This window comes from Pseudophryne corroboree, chromosome 2 (assembly GCF_028390025.1).
Source record: "Pseudophryne corroboree isolate aPseCor3 chromosome 2, aPseCor3.hap2, whole genome shotgun sequence".
In the NCBI taxonomy this organism is placed as follows: domain Eukaryota; kingdom Metazoa; phylum Chordata; class Amphibia; order Anura; family Myobatrachidae; genus Pseudophryne; species Pseudophryne corroboree.
The window spans coordinates 133,686,923-133,704,571 of record NC_086445.1 but is presented as its reverse complement, the minus strand read 5'-3'; the positions used below and the strand labels follow the sequence as shown (position 1 = coordinate 133,704,571).

At 42.4% G+C, this 17,649-nt stretch overlaps 1 protein-coding gene across 1 annotated transcript in view; it reads left to right on the top strand.

Annotated features, from left to right (window-relative positions):
• FLT1 (fms related receptor tyrosine kinase 1) overlaps positions 1-17,649 on the top strand; it is a 117,932-nt gene that overhangs the window by 67,822 nt on the left and 32,461 nt on the right. Inside the window, exons 5-10 of the mRNA XM_063951728.1 lie at positions 1,596-1,758; positions 1,849-1,985; positions 3,408-3,582; positions 5,089-5,206; positions 13,103-13,272; positions 13,376-13,526. Of these exons, the coding sequence (XP_063807798.1) occupies positions 1,596-1,758; positions 1,849-1,985; positions 3,408-3,582; positions 5,089-5,206; positions 13,103-13,272; positions 13,376-13,526 (914 nt within the window). The remainder of the gene's footprint in view (positions 1-1,595; positions 1,759-1,848; positions 1,986-3,407; positions 3,583-5,088; positions 5,207-13,102; positions 13,273-13,375; positions 13,527-17,649) is intronic.

Below are 17,649 nucleotides of genomic sequence, written 5' to 3'. Positions count from 1 at the left end.
ACAGCCGTCATGCCCGTCAGATACACGCCCTGAAAACGGCCATGACACACCGGTGTTTTCCCAACAACTTCTCATAAACACTTCGTTAACACCTCCAAATGGTCAGTTCCTGTTAATCACTGAAATCCTCATTGCGAGCAGGATTGCAGCGACAACTTTGCAATCGCAGCACATACGCAGTCTGCTGATAATCGATCCATTGCGTGATAATCGCCCATTGCGTACAAACATGAATTAGGCCCATAGGCAATGGCGGCTCCAGAGGTGAGGCTGCAGCACAGTTCAAAGTTCAAATATGGGAGCAACACCAACTGCCAGTGAGTCAATTATGGATGGCGGTTGGCGGCAGTTAGCATGGCTCCCCTATTTGAACTTTGGACTGCGCTGCAGCCCCGCCTCTGGAGCTGCCCATAGATGTGTATTAACTGCTATTCAAATTTTAGTGACATTTCCCTACATTTGCCTCCATATTGATTATAATTAAAATAAGTTTTATACATAGTTACAGAAAATAAGTTTACGTGGAGCCCAGATGACCCACGTGCATTTCTCTGGGATCCGGTCTGAAGATCGACAGTGTCTAGGTCGACAATGTTTAGGTCGACCACTATAGGTTGACAGTCACTGGGTCGACAGGGTCAGAAGGTTGACATGTTCTAGGTCGACATGTCAAAAGGTCGACCCCATTTTTTTTTTTATTCTTTTTTCTTACTTTTTCATACTTAACGATCCACGTGGACTACGATTGGAACGGTAATCTGTGCCGAGCGAAGCGAGGCACCTTGCCTGAAGCATGGAGAGCGAAGCGAGCCATGCGAGGAGACACGGTGCACTAATTGGGGTTCCCGGTCACTCTACGAAGAAAATGACACCAAAAAAAACATAAAAAACTCATATCGACCTTTTGACTTGTCGACCTAGAACATGTCGACCTTCTGACCCTGTCAACCTAGTGACTGTCGACCTATAGTGGTCGACCTAATCATTGTCGACCTAGACACTGTCGATCTAATGATCCACACCCCATTTCTCCATGGTACTCTTGATTTGCATATTATTAAAACCTCTTCAGTATCTAGTTAAAGAAATTCAAGATTCTATATATAACCAGACAAAAGCTCTAAGTATAGTACTTGTTATTCCTTTAGTAGTATACAAGTCATTGTTTGCGTGGAGAACCTAATTATCATAAAGATTAGACCCTGAGACAATTTTTGGTTCCCATGTAACTGATGTGTGTATTTATAGGTATAGGAAGTCTAGTGCTTTCTGCATGCTCTGTAGTTAAAGAAATGTAGTTTCCCTATAGTCTGCTGAACTGTTGGTCTCCATAGAAAACTGATTTGAGGTTAAAATGAAAGCATATCACTCTTTGCAACTTCCTACATGTAATCGGCTCACAGTGAGCGGTCAAGTTTTCTACTCACCTTTGTTGCAGTAGACAACACTAGAGGAACATAGATAATGCAAGTTAAAGTTTGTATTTTTTATTCCAACCTTCTGGCAATAAATATATTTTAAGCACATTAGGCAATATATATATTTTAAGCACATTAACGTTTGTATAACAATACATTCTCCTTTTCTTCCGCTAGACCAACAATGTACTTTCCAAACCTGGTGACAAGAACATTGTGTGGAATAGTAAAAAAGGTTTCACCATCCGAAAACCAACCTACAAGTTCTTTGGACTGTTAAGCTGCGAGGCTACGGTGAATGGGGTTGTGCACTCTACAAAATATTTCACCATCAGTCACTGTGAGTCAGGCATGAAGGATGATATTGCATTGTTATGTTGTTATTGTCTCCATCTTTATATACCACTAATGTGCTGATCATTGTCTCCAGCCCCTACAATCTACAGTGTGCAGCTTAATGTTTCCCGTGCCATCAGCCAGCTGCGTGGCAGTATGCTGTCCATTAATTGCACTGTTACCACTGCCCTGAATTCAAGAGCTGAGGTGCAATGGACCTACCCTGGACTGGTAAGGAGCTACTCATACCTGCCGCTCCCTGTGCTCCACAATGCTACGTACTGTAATTATATCCAGTGTTTGTATTACTGTGATCCCTGGTGTATTTAGATGTGTCTGTTGCCACTGGGGTTAATACGATTTTATTGACTTTAGTGATGTGATAGGAGCCTTGTAGAACAGCCGTGACCAGTCTAGTGACAGAAAGGGCCTTTGACACAGCATTCGCTCTCAGCAGTTAGTCTAAGCTTGCCAGACAGTAAGGCACCCCTTGCCATTGCGTGCGGAGCAGTCACATAATCCTGTTAGCAGGTGCCTTGTGGGTGACGTGACCCATCAGCTCTGCACTGGACGGTTTAGTCCACATCATTTCTCTTACAAACTGAAAGCAGAACATCTGGAATTCTATGTAAAGCAAATTTTGATTTTGCATGTACTGTATAAGCTGATGAGTAAGAGGCAGTCAGCCGAGCCTTCACATGCAGCTCTCATCTCCTCCTGCTTTTGTGAGATGTGTTTGCTGTAGTGTGTTACACAAATTCTTACAGATATGTGACTCTTTCTTTTATTAAATGTATTGTTTAAACTTATTGTTATCAATAATGTACACTTGTGCAGCCCTTGTGGGCGTAAGAAGTGTAGGGGGTTGCCAGTCACTGGCCCATAATGTACATCTTCTTTACAATGTTATATCTAGAGCAGAACACTGGGAGTAAATAATCTGCCCATACATGCACTTATCTAATGCATAATCTCTGTTCATTTTATGGGAGAATTTGTGTCTGTTGAGGCCTGGGCCACATAGCAAATATGCAAATGATACAAAAAAGGGAAAAAAATGAATAATTATCAAAAGTAATGTTTATGCTTCTCTTGGACCAGTGGAGCCCAAAGCATGTGCCAAGCTTGTCTATATGGGATATACAGCACAAGCTCATTCGTGGGCTCAGAAAATTTTATGTGTGGCTACTAAAACAGGGGCTGGAACATGGTTTTGCCGGGCTCCTTAGGAAAATTTGGGTGACTGGGATATTCCATATCCACCCTTCCATGGTACCTGCAATGCTGTTCTGGGAATGCACTGAACCCTGTGCTTGCCCAGAGGTGAGGAACCTCAGATGGATGGATCGGTATTATCAGGGCCCCATAGTTACCGTTCCCCCTACAGTGGTTGTATAATAGTTCTGACTCTACGACCTGTACATTATGATGTTTTATGGTTTGTGCTCGCTGTAGAGTATACTATGTATTTTCTTCACTTGCATTGAAAGTCCTGCCAAGGGTGTGTGTTTTATAATACATAAAAAATAACTTTTATAATACATGAAAAAGTTATGATAAATCTGAAGCGTGTCTCTTTGCCCACCAGTAATATAATAAGTTATAGTATAACAGATGGACATATTGGTAACTATAAAATACTTTTTGCTTTAGAAATTTGGCAAAATTGCTTCCATAATGAAGAGAATATTTATTTCCAACTCGAGGGCCGTGGTGCACAGCACGCTGGTGATCCAAGAGCTACAGAATATCGACCAAGGGCTGTACACCTGCACGGCCAAGAATGGCCCATTAACCAAAACGAGAAATACTACACTTCGCATTCATGGTAAGGCTTGATATATATTTTTAGTATGTCGTTAAAATGCCGCCAGATGGGATTCTGGCGGTCGAAATACTGATCCCGGAATCCTGAACGATGGCATAAAACCGGCATCAAAATCCCGATGGAGCTCGGAATCCTGATCGTTCTTTCAGCGGGCTGTGCTTGCATCAGGGGGGTAGGTTTAGGCACTTGGAAGGGGAGGTTAGGGGTAGGCATCAAACAGAGATAGTTAGGTTTAGGCAGCGGGGAAAGGAGAGTCAGGGTTAGGCACCCCCAGGGAGGGTTAGAGCTAGGCACCACCGGGGAGGGTTAGAGTGAGGCACCACCGGGGAGGGTTAGAGTTAGGCACCCACAAGGGAGGGTTAGGGTTAGGGTAGGGTGGCAGGAAAGGGTTAGTGTACAATTACAGGGGCTGTCGGGATTCTGATAGTCGGGATGCCGCTGTCAGGATTCTGACCACCGGCATCCCATACATCGGGATATCATACTGAATCCATATTTTCCCTGTACTATTTTATATCCCGGCAGTCACCATCCCAACAGTCAGAATGCCGACAGTGGCATCATGTTGATAAAAATCCAGACGGAACCCAGTGAGCATTTTAATCTTTACCTTAGTCCCTAACCAGCCCCTCCCGCAGCCTAACCCTAACCGTCCCCTCTTGCAGCCCAATCCTAAATCCCCAGCACAGCCTAACCCTAATGCGCCCCCCCAGCAGCCTAACTCTAACCATAACCCCAGTACTTACCACTGGAATCCATCAGTATTCTGAGTCTGACCATCAGGATGTCACTATCCGCCTTCTGACAGTTTGGATTTTAACCTCCATGATGCTGACCACGTCCCCTATTTTACATAGATTTAATACGAGACATTATTAAGTAAAGTTTGGAAGAAAGATACTTACTGTAGATTTGTTTTTTCCATAAGCACCTACTTGGCACAAGACACATCACTCTGCCTGAAAAGGGGCTTTTTTCAGTTAAAGCATTATCTACACTAACTTGCATTCACACTTTAAATATTAATTGCCTGATTTATATTTAGTCATCAGTAAGGGTGACATCATATATGTATTGTGCATGCAAATGTGGAGCACACCGCACTACTAAGTGATTGTGTCTACCATTTTGGTAAAGATTGTAAATGTGTGTGTGAAGAGGTACTGGGGGGAGGTGAGTACTAATTGTCCAGGCTTGTTGGAGGGGACCAGTGGTTGCCTGGGTCAGCTGTTTAGGGGTATATTGTCCCGCTGTGTAGCCGCTGGGTCTCTTTGTGTCGTCAGGTGTTGGGGTGCCAGTGCCTACTATTTTTTTTTTTTTTTTTTTTTTTTAGGGGGCAGGGTTGCACTTCCTTGGCTTTGGCCATGCCCCCCAGTACCTGGGCCCATGGCCGCTCTCGACGGCCTTTTGTTTGTGTTTTTGACCAGTGTGTACATGTGTTCTCTATTAGTGTATTTAACATTTTCTGAAATGTCAATTACCCCATTTCTTTCTTTTTATATATAGCTGTTCCATTCATTATTGTTAAACCTCGAAAGACGGGTGTATTAGAAGCTGTAGTTGGCCAGAAGTCTTATCGGATTGCAGTAAAAGTGAGAGCGTTTCCTACCCCAGAAATTACATGGTGAGCATACAGTGACATTATGGGGGTAATTCCAAGTTGATCGCAGCAGGGAATTTTTTAGCAGTTGGGCAAAACCATGTGCACTGCAGGGGAGGCAGATATAACATGTGCAGAAAGAGTTAGATTTGGGTGAGTTATTTTGTTTCTATGCAGGGTAAATACTGGCTGCTTTATTTTTACACTGCAATTTAGATTGCAGATTGAACACACCACACCCAAATCTATCTCTCTCTGCACATGTTATATCTGCTCCCCCTGCAGTGCTCATGGTTTTGCCCAATTGCTAACAAACTTGAACCTGCGATCAACTCAGAATTACCCCCCTATATGTGTTATATTATGTGTTTCATTACTCCTGTTATATTGTGTGTGCTCTTTGTTTTATTACACCTGTTATATTGTTTGTTTTTTCCCTCCTTAAGAACATTGCTGCCCATCTTCCACAATTTGATAACTCTTTCATTAACTGTAAAATTATAATACTGCATTTAGTAAATATGTGAAGTAGTGATGAAGCATTTTCTTAGAAATCTTTTCATAGGGCCGTATGATATAAAATATCACTATCATTTCCTTGCAATAGTAAGAGACCGGGCTTTCCTTCCATTCCTCCAGTGAGTCACGTCCTTTCGCAGGCAATGCCAGACTTTATTTACACATTTTTTCCCTCTACAACCTGCTGATTCAACTCATTTTTATACTTGCTTTGCCAAGTCACTCTTTTATGTTGATACAGACAATGACATTTTTTTCTAGACATTCTTCTGAATCCGATCTACTGCTTTTAAGCAAAGCTTTATTTGTGCTGAATTCTAAAGACTGACAATGAATGCATCGACAAGAGGGAATCAGACTGTGATCTTCTATATGAGACACTGGGTCTGATTCAAAGGGGAACGCAATCTGCACCCAATGCTGATGCCCATGTACAGTAGTTAAGCGATTATTTGCAATTGCACATGTGTAAAAAAAACTCTAAATGACCGCTATGACACATGTATTACAAACAGCGTGGACGTGGTCAGACCAAAAAGTAATGTATACTCAGTAGTGTACCCTGATATAACAGCAGAAGAGGTTCTAGTGGTTAAAGTACTTGGCTACCCCATGTGCACGTAATACAGCATAACGGTTCTGTCTATCCTAAACCCAGACCATGCATTACCTCTTTTATAATGATAAAAAGACTTCTCAACCAAAAACTGTTTTCCCCCAACCATATAGCACATTACAGTGTAACATGGAGCTATGGAAAGGTCCATGCAGGCAGGGCCATTCTTTCGTATGGGCTCAATGGGCAGTTGCCCAAGGACCAGAGGAATATAAGGGCCCTAGGCTGATAGCTGAGGGTCCCCTTTTTCCAGGGGTGCCAGATATTTTAAAAATGGCCCTGGGGAACCAGATATATCCGACTTCTCTGTTAAGAGCACTTCCCAGCCAGATATCTTGGGTTCTTTATGACTCAGAGATTTTCAGAGGGTATACTCTCCCATTTTAGTGGACATGGGCATCTTGTCTCTACTATACCCAGATCCACAGATATCAGCCTTCCAGCAGCTGGTCCCTGCTCCAGCACCACACACCTGGTATGCAATTTTATATTTTTGTCGGTGAATTGCTCTGGCTCCTGAAGTTTGTTACCCAAGTTCCCAGTACCTCCTGAAAGATGGGACACTCTAGTTTTTATCCCATTGAAAGCTAATAAATATATTTGCAGGAACTGGATATATCTGCAGTCAAGCAAGCTGCTCTCCCACTGGAAAATGATGACTATTAAGCCCACTCCAATATCCACCCCTCCGCTGCATATTAAACACCCCTACCACCCTGGAAGTCATGTACAAGGGCTCCTTCATTCAGCCCAATGTCCCTTCTACAGTTTAGTGTTCTCCTTCCGGCCCCATCTCCCACCATCTGTGCAGTAAAGGAGTAATTAGCAGAAACGACTGCTCCTTGGTCCTACATGCTGAGCAGAAGATAGAACACTCCATACCACCCGCGGGACATCAAAGCTGCCATTGATAGAACCCCCCCACCCCTACCCTTGGAGGATGGGTAGGGGCCCCGTGCATTGCTCTGCCCAGGGGCCTACACTGCTGTTAAGATGGCCCTGCATGCAGCCTGGAAAGATAGAGCTAAACTGGAAAAACTTCTTTAAAAGTGTTTAGTTGTTTCAGTACATTCCATTCCATTACATAAAGTGAAGAGCAACTTTATGGTACATTATATGGCAGATTATACTACTCTGCGAAAAAGGAGGAGGTGTTTACTAAATGTGGGTCTTTTATCATGTGCATATTTTCCAGAACGAAGCTCAATCAGGAGCGCATTGCACCTGTACAGATGTGCTCTCATTTAACTATTCTTCTGGTCGGACAGGTCTCAGGTAGAGCAGCATGGAGTGATACAGGTGATAAGGTATCACAAGTTAGTATTCTATAGAACACTGTTGTGGTAGCTTACCGTATCTCGAGATGTTCAGCATATCACAAAAAGTAATGTAAATATATGGCCAGGAGGATGTTTAAATGCAGAGGTAGGGCTGCAGCACCGTCCAAAAATCAAATATGACAGCCACACCAACTGCCACTCCAAACTCTGCCATACAGTACCTGCCGGGACTCACTGGACACACCAACTGCCACACCAAACTCTGCCAAACAGTGCCGGCCGGGACTACCCTATTCGATAGTTAGACTGCACTGCAGCCTCACCTCTGGAGCCACCACTGGTTAAATGACAACAATATGCCCTCCACAATACAGAAGAAAGTTGTGGTAAGGTTTTGCTGGAACCTGACTAGATGGCTTCTAAAAAGCTTTCAATAAATTAAATAAAGTGCTAGTGATACTTAGCATTTATTTTTAGATTGCTCTGTCCTTTGTCATCTTCGTCACTGGCATTGTGCAGCTGATTTACCTAAATTAACTATTGTAGTCAGTTCTTGGCAGTAGCATATAATATTCTAAGATTAAATATTAGGACGCAAAACACCTATGATAAACAATGCTATCAAAGAAACTGATCTGAAGTATAACAGCGTTGCGACCGGTTTAATGTATTAAACCTGAAACAAAGGTTTGCGTGACAGTTCTAATTAGGAAAACAAATAAAGGGGAATAGCAGCCATACTTTCAGTTCCCAAAATAGTATGGGAAGACAATTAATTGTTGATCTCGCTCTAAGGTCATGGACCCTATTTCCCTCAAGGTTCTACAGCAGTGAAGGTATTCCAGTTCACATGATACTATTTGTTCTTAACAATTAATGGAGTTTTTCCTGTCTTTTACATAATTGAAATACAAGGGCTGCTGATGACTTTATTTCAAGGTCTTTCTCATGCCCAGTCTGATGTCTATTGTAGGATAAGTATCCTCTAAACTCTATTTAATATAGTGAAATCAGCAAAGTGAAATATACCTGCCCCTTTTTTTCTGGTTCCTTGCTAGACCATAGGCCCAAAACTTCTTCTGGAAGCATGGTCTACCTTTATTCTTCTGGATATCATCTCTTTCACAATTGAACCACTATGAGCCATTTTGGTTTGGTATGTCTTACTTTCTGGGCATAAATAGCACTCTACAGTCCCTTTGGTAGGTCATAAAGTGAGTGTGGGCTTTGACTGAAGTTTTTCCCTAATTTTAGGCATAACTCCCCGGATATGTGGTGGTCTCTCCTCCCTAGAATTTCAACCATTCCCATAATTACTACTGCCGAATTAACACTGCTAAAAAGCCACACACCTAGCTGCTATGGATGTTAGGTGGGTATCAGTGCAGCTCATTATCAGGTGACTGTGCTCTGTGCTACGCTGATATTTCGGTAATGGTTGGAATCTTTAGGAGGCCAACTGCCAAATTGATACTTAATTGTGGGGCAGATTTATCAGAGCTTGTAGAGAGAGAAAGTGAAGAGAGATAAAGTACGAAACAATCAGCTCTTGTCATTTTTCAAACACATCCTGTAAAATATCAGGAGCTGATTGGCTGGTACTTTATCTCCCTCCAAGCTTTGATAAATCTGGCCCTAGATGCATAAACTTGGGAAAAGTTCACTAAAATTGTACAACCCCTTAAGTTAACTAGTCTGACAGCAGAGAAACTAAAGTTTGGCCAAATATAATATCACATAAAAATAATAAAAACCATTACTCATTTTAGGCAGCAGGAAGGGTTTCCACCCTATGAGGCTAAAGTGGAAGCTGCCTCACTGGGACTAGGTTTGCCTTCTTCTGAATCAAAAAGCTAGAACTGAGAGAATGTTGAATTTGATGGGTCTTTGTGTATTTCTATCTCCCTATGTAAATCAGGCTAGAACGTGATGCATCATCTGAGGTTAACAACCAGAAAATAATGGCTGCCACTTTGCTTTGATTTTAAGCACTGTGACAGTACATGTTTCAAATAACTACAAAGAAAATTCTTTGCAGAATAGTTCACTTTGTATTAGTAAATAAGACTCTGCACTGTGTCTCCAGAGGGACACCATGTGTTATTTATAGATCTTGCAAAAGAAAATAGACTTCTAAACTTTTATTCCCATATTTATAGCCATGAGATATTTCCCATGCAATGAATGCGAGGGTCATGTTAATAAGGAAAGGGATTTGCAAAAAGAAAAAAAAAAGATTTATTTTCCACAAATGTTCTGAATTCCATGCTCTAAAAATATCCCTAGTTATTTTTATACATATACTAAGAGTGGGTGAGTTCAATGAAAAGAATGAAAGATGACTTTCCGGATGAACCTTTTTTTTTTAATAATTAAAGAATTTTCCAAAATTCATTGTGTTAGTGTGAGCATGTACATGTGTCTAGGGCAGACTAGATGGGCCAAGTGGGTCTTATCTGACGGCAATTTCTATGTTTCTGAGATGCGATATTCGTTTCTTAAGCAAATGGCATGAGTTTATGACGTTCACATACAGCACCCTGCATGCCACTGTACAATCACTTACTTCTGCATCTGCCGGCGTGCTTGTTTCATGTACCACACAGAGAGTATCTTTGAAGGTCTACTGTAATTTGGCTGGACATAGGCCCTCATTCCGAGTTGTTCGCTCGCTTGCTGCTTTTAGCAGCATTGCACACGCTAGGCCGCTGCCCTCTGGGAGTGTATCTTAGCATAGCAGAATAGCGAACGAAAGATTAGCAGAATTGCTACTAAATAATTATTTGCAGTTTCTGAGTAGCTCCAGACCTACTCACAGATTGCGATCACCTCAGTCAGTTTAGTTCCTGGTTTGACGTCAGAAACACGCCCTGCGTTCGGCCAGCCACTCCCCCGTTTCTCCAGACACTCCCGTGTTTTTCCTTGACACGCCTGCGTTTTTTAGCCAACGCTGAGTTACCACCCAGAAATGGCACTTTCCTGTCAATCATTTACCGAACAGCAGTGCGACTGAAAAGCGCCGCACGAACACCAGCAAATCTACTAAGTTTTGTGTTAAATAACGTACCATGCGCATGCGCATTTAACAACAAATTGCAGCATAGCGAAAATTGGCAACGAGCGAACAACTCGGAATGACCACCATAGAGCAGGTTACCATGGGATTTAGGAGTACCCAGGTGGGTGCATTTTGCGCACCAAGGGTCTGATGGAGAGTTGAACGCGCATTCATTTATGGAGCATATTCTTGCCCAGATTTATCAAGCCTTGGAGAGTGATAAATAGCACGGTGATAAAGTACCAGCCAATCAGCTCCTAACTGTTATTTTTCAAACACAGGGGCAGATTTATTAAGCTCGGTGAAGTGATAAAGTGGAAGGTGATAACGCACCAGCCAATCAGCTCCTAACTTCCATGTTACAGGCTGGGTTTGAAAATTGACAGTTAGGAGCTGACTGGCTGATCCTTTATCACTTTCCAATTTATCACTTCACCAAGCTTAATAAATCTACCCCACAGTCTGAAACATGACAGCAGATGATTGGCTAGTACTTTATCACCGTGCTATTTATCACTCTCTAAGGCTTGATAAATCTGGGCCTCTGAGTGAATTCGCACTTGGGGGGTAATTCTGAGTTGATCGCAGCAGAAAGTTTGTTAGCAAATAGCAATTGGGCAAAACCATGTGCACTGCAGTAGGGGGGGGGGCAGATATAACATGTGCAGAGGGAGTTAGATTTGGGTGGGGTGTATTCAAACTGAAATCTAAATTGCAGTGTAAGAATAAAGCAGACAGTATTTACCCTGCACAGAAACAAAATAACCCACTCAAATCTAACTCTCTCTGCAAATGTTATATCTGCCCCCCCCCCCCCTCCTGCAGTGCATATGGTTTTGCCCAATTGCTAACAAACTGGCTGCTGCGATCAACTCAGAATTACCCCCTTTGTACATGCAATTGTGGGCGAAGGGATCCGGTCTCTAGGTCAACAGTAACTAGGTCGACCACTATTGGTAGATAGTAACTAGGTCGACAGGGTCTCTAGGTCGACAGGGTCTCTAGCTCAACATGTTCTAGGTCGACAGGACAAAAGGTCGACATGAGTTTTTCACAATTTGTTTCTTTTTTTGAACTTTTTCATACTTAACGATCCACGCGGACTACGATCGGGAATAGTAACCTGCAAAGCGAGTCATGCGAGGGGACACGATGCACTAATTGGGGTTCCCAGTCACTGTACGGAGAAAACAACACCAAAAAAACATCAAAAACTCATGTCAACCTAGAGACCCTGTTGACCTAGTTACTGTCGACCAATAGTGGTCGACCTAGACACTGTCGACCTTCCACACCACACCCATGGGCAACACAGTTGCAGGCATTCAGTCAAATATACATTACGTCAGAAGTCTGGGTTTCAACATGTAGGTGCAGCTCAGCGAAGCCATGTTGCACGGGTGGCTTATGATAGAAGGGGCCCGTGTGCAGTCTCCGTGTGTCACAGGCTGAGATACTGAGTAGACTCTTGCACTGATCCAGTTTTGCTGCAGATCTTTGGGAAAATGAGCCCCCTGCACCACATGCCCTGCACCCATTATATGTACGACTATGGCACGTTCACATAAATGTGGGTGATGCAGAGATGGACATAAGTGAAAATCCATTTGGATATACCAATTAGAGGCAACAAGAGACTGGCAGGTCTGCTCTTCTTTTTGACAGGTTTTGAGTGTTTTGGCCTGATAAGATCCAGACTATGGGCCGAAGTCAATTAGCCACAGTTAATTACCACGGACTAATTGATCTGCCGGAGCTATTCAATTATAGTCCATGGCAGCCTATGGATTTTTTTTGAGCCTCCGCATTAACTGCCCTGGTCACTGGTGCCACAAAGCTGTTAACCCACAGCTGTGGGAACTTATCCTGTATTCTATCAGGGGCGACTTCAGGGATCAGGCCACTCCTAGACACAATATTATGGGTCAGCCCCATCATGTCACTGCCCCCTTCATGTTGGGGACTTCAGACTGCCAAAGCACCCCACCCCCTCCACAATTTACTGACCATTGCCTTCTCCTCCCTCACCAGATACAAAATAAAAAATACCTGGCCTCATCTGGCCATCGGCCTATCAGGGCTCTCATACAAGTGAGCATGCTGTGCCACACCCCAACATAGGGTCCCCCTTATAAAAGAGCCTCACGTGCTTAGTGGGAAATCCACCGCTGGATTCTATGGGATAATGCGCAGTAGCGGTTCATTTACCACCCAAGGAAAGAGGGCTGTAATTGAATAGCCCCGAAGCTACCAGCCTTTTCACAGCACTGTAAACTATTGCATGTAATTGAATCTGGTCCTACGTCAAAAGAGTTTGATTTGTACAAGTTAATTAAGCACCTTAGGCGAGAAAACTTAATGATAAATGCTGTAGCAATTAATACTATAGTAACTAAAACAAGGCGATGATAAGGAATATATATACATAATGTGTTCTCTTGTCACAGGTGGAAGAATAACTTATTGGCAGCAGACAAATGTGCACGGTACATAATACACAACAATATCCTAACTATTAAGGATGTTGCAGAAGAAGATGCAGGAACATACACAGTGGTTCTGCGACTAAAACAATGGAATGTTAAGGCAAATCTGTCCATGACTCTGAAAGTTAATGGTGAGTGTATTTTCATTCCCAGTTTCTATGTACTGTCAGCAATACAATTACTCAGCGTTGCCATTTGTCTGTTGATGTGTCTACTGTTACCTCTGTTTTACAGTAAAACCCAAGATTTATGAGAAATTTATATCTATCCAAGAACCACAACCATATCCAGTGGGCAGCAGGCAAACTCTGACATGTACAGTGTATGGCGTTCCATCACCTAGTATAACCTGGAACTGGCAGCCATGTTTGCACTCTAAAGCAAAGTAAGTATATTGTGCCTTTATACCATTCTTAAAGTATTGTGTCTATTACCAGTGCTAATCACTTACTGTCATCCACCCCATGCACTTGTCAGGGCTGAAGTCATTGTCGTGTCTATTTCATCAATACTTACTTCTCCGGAGTCCCGCATCAGCTGTGGCAGTGCTGCATAAATCACTGTGAAAAAGTGGCACAGCGGTAATTTTCCCTTTGTTTTGCACATGCACAGTGGGAAATATATAGTTACATATACTTACCTCTCCAGAATCCTGAATTGGCTGGCACTGCAGAAAAGCAGAAATCACTGGGAAAATTACCGAGTGGCCATTTTCCCTTTGTTTTGCACATGCACAGTGGGAAATATATACAGTAATTATACTTACCTCTCCAGAGTCTTGAATCAGCCGGCAGTGGAGAACAGCAGAAATCACTGGGAAAATGGTGCGGTGGACATTTTCCCGATGATTTGCGCATTTGCAGTAGAGAAGTCTATGCCATGTTACCAGAGACCTGAGCATGTGCAGTAGACTCTGGCACAAAGCAAGAAGCTGTGTGCTGCCATAGAGGAAGGGGCCTGCACGGAACCTGCCCTCTCCTCTCTTAAACCACCTATGGCTGAACTTGTTTATTAGAACAGCACTAAAAGTATTTTGAGATTCAAAGCTATGGCCACAATTAATAATTTAAAAAAATAATAATAAATTAGGGGAATTCCCATGATTCAGTTGATATACTGTTAATTTTGCTATATACTTTATTGAGAACTTTTAGCTTACATCTAAATTTTAATAATAACTTCTTCTAAATAGAAGTGACATCTCTATATGGCTGCACTATGTGTGTGTGCGCGCGCGTGTGTGTGTTTGCATGTATGTATGTATGTATGTATGTATGTATGTGTGTGTGTGTGTATATATATATATATATATATATATATATAATCCAGAACAAATGACCTGCACTCTCTCATCAAATTGCTGCAGCTTTTCTATATATATATATATATATATATATATATTTGCCTACACCGTCATCTCCATAATTGTGATGCATGATTTCCAATAGCCATTAAAGCAATAAGTGGCAGAGCTGTTGAATGTACAGTAGACTTGATAGTAAGCACAAATATCATTCCTCTGCTTGCTTCCTCCTTAGAAACCTAACATTTGACAGCACATAAGAACGATATGGCTCATCTAGTCTGCCCCTTTTTTTTATCATATTTTTACCTCAATCCCTATTTGAGCCTTATTTATTTGTAAGGATATACTTATGTCTATCCCACGCATGTTTAAATTGCTCTACTGTCTTAGGGGTCTATTTACTAAGCCTTGGATGGAGATAAAGTACCAGCCAATCGGCTTCCTAACTGCCATGTTGCAGGCTGTGTTTGAAAAATGTCAGTTTTAGGACCTGATTGGCTGGTAAAAAAAAATGACCGACAGGTATAATACCTAACTGCGCTCAACCCCTACAGTACTGTCAGCTAACAAATGGTGAATGGATAGGTAAATAATGATGAATTGCCTTTAAAATGTACAAAGTTGTGAATTCTCAAATGAATTTATTTAGGAATGAAATTTAAATAATTGAAAATAGAAAAATAAATAAACTTGAATTCCAAAAAATATGGATTAATCTGTTCGTTTTTCAATGAGGCTTAATAATAAGTCCAATATGGTGAATGAAAATTCAATCAGCAAAGATAGAGTATCAAGGTGAATGAAGTCTATCAAAGGTCCTTTTGTGACTCTATACTGCTATAAAAGTATATGTCCTTGTCCTGACCGGACTTGATGTTAAGATTCTATAGTGTCTAACCTAAGCAGAGAACGGCGTCCCGTGTCTCTGAATGTGGTTAGTCAATGTCAGGTTTCTGTGCACTTACTGTTGCGGCCGTTCCTTTAAGAGATACAGGTGGGGCAGGGCTACGAGATCTCCTAGGGGCTCCGTACTGACTTACCAGGATGCGTCCGTGCCCGCTCTCTCGGTTCGTCCTGCTTCGGATCTCCCCGGGAGCTTGCTACATCTGCCGGGCCAGTCGCTGTCTGGGGAGAGGGTGCTCTGCCACAGGGTCTAAAAGGAACCTGTGACAATTTTCAATTATTTCAATTTCATTCCTAAATAAATTCATTTGAGAATTCACAACTTTGTACATTTTAAAGGCATTCATCATTATTTACCTATCCATTCACCATTTGTTAGCTGACAGTACTGTAGGGGTTGAGCGCAGTTAGGTATTATACCTGTCGGTCATTTGATTACTCATAAGGGGATCAGAACACCCCTTGAGCTAGCAGTACACCCCAAACAGTAAGACCACAATACCACAGTGCGCAGATTACCCATCCTGGTTAGAATCATACCACTGATTGGCTGGTACTTTATCTCCATCCACTTTTTCTCCATCCAATGCTTAGTAAATAGACCCCTTAGTCTCTACCACCTTTCTGTGAAGTAATTTTTCCTCAAATTTCCCCTGAACCTACCTCCCTCCAGTTTCAGTGCATGCCCTCGTATTCTAATACTTCTCTTCATTTGAAGAATGTTTCCCTCTTGGACTTTGTTAAAACCCTTGATGTATTTGAAAGTGTCCCCCCTTTCCCTTCTCTGCTCCAAACTACATATATTGAGATTTTTTTTTTTTCTGGGTATGTTTTGTGATGTAGACCATGCACCATTTTAGTTGCCCTTCTTTGTGCAGTCTCTAATGTATCCTTCTGAAGATATCGTCTCCAGAATTGAACACAGTATTCTAGATGAGGCCGTACCAATGACTTATACAGTGGCATTATTACTTCTTTCTTCTTTCTGCTGCTGATTCCTCTCCCAATGCAGCCAAGCATCTGACTATCCTTCCTCATTGCTTTGTTACATTGCTTACCTGCCTTTAAGTCACCTGAAATAGTGATTCCTAGATCCCTTTCATCCTCAGTAGTTTCCAGTATAGTGCCAGTAATACTTTATTTAGCCTTTGGATTTTTGATACCCAAGTGCATGATTTTGCATTTTTTGTCATTAAACTGTAATTGCCACACTCTTGACCATTCCTCTGGTCTACCTAGATCATCAATCATTTGTTTTACCCCTCCTACTGTGTCTGCCCAGTTGCATACCTTTGTGTCATCTGCAAAAAGGCATACTTTCCCTTTAATGTCATTTGCAATATCACCAATAAAGATATTAAAAAGCACTGGTCCAAGTACAGATCCCTGGGGTACTCCACTGGTAACATTTCCCTCATTCCATTTACTACAACTCTTTGGGTAACTCAGAGTTGATCGTAACAGAAAATTTGTTAGCAGTTGGGCAAAACCATGGGGGTCATTCCGAGTTGTTCGCTCGTTGCCGATTTTCGCAACGGAGCGATTAAGGCAAAAATGCGCATGCGCATGGTTTGCAGTGCGCATGCAGTTAGTATTTTAACACAAAACTGAGATTTACTCACGTCCGAACTAAGAATTTTCATCGTTGAAGTGATCGGAGTGTGATTGACAGGAAGTGGGTGTTTCTGGGCGGAAACTGTCCGTTTTCTGGGAGTGTGCGGAAAAACGCAGGTGTGTCAGGGAAAAACGCAGGAGTGTCTGGAGAAACGGGGGAGTGGCTGGCCGAATGCTGGGCGTGTGTGTGACGTCAAACCAGGAACGAAACGGGCTGAGCTGATCGCAGTGTAGGAGTAAGTCTCGAGCTACTCAGAAACTGCTAAGAAATTTCTATTCGCAATTCTGCTAATCTTTCGTTCGCAATTCTGCTAAGCTAAGATACACTCCCAGATGGCGGCGGCTTAGCGTGTGCAATGCTGCTAAAAGCAGCTAGCGAGCGAACAACTCGGAATCACCCCCCATGTGCACTGCAGGGGGGACAGATATAACATTTGCAGTGAGAGTTAGATTTGGGTGGGTTATTTTGTTTCTGTGCAGGGTAAATACTGGCTGCTTTATTTTTACACTCCAATTTAGATTTCAGTTTGAACACACCCCACCCAAATCTAACTCTCTCTGCACATGTTATATCTGCCCCCCCTACTGCAGTGCACATGGTTTTGCTCAACTGCTAACAAATTTGCTGCTAAGATCAAGTCTGAATTACCCCCTCTGTTTCCTGTCCTGCAACCAAGATCTTATC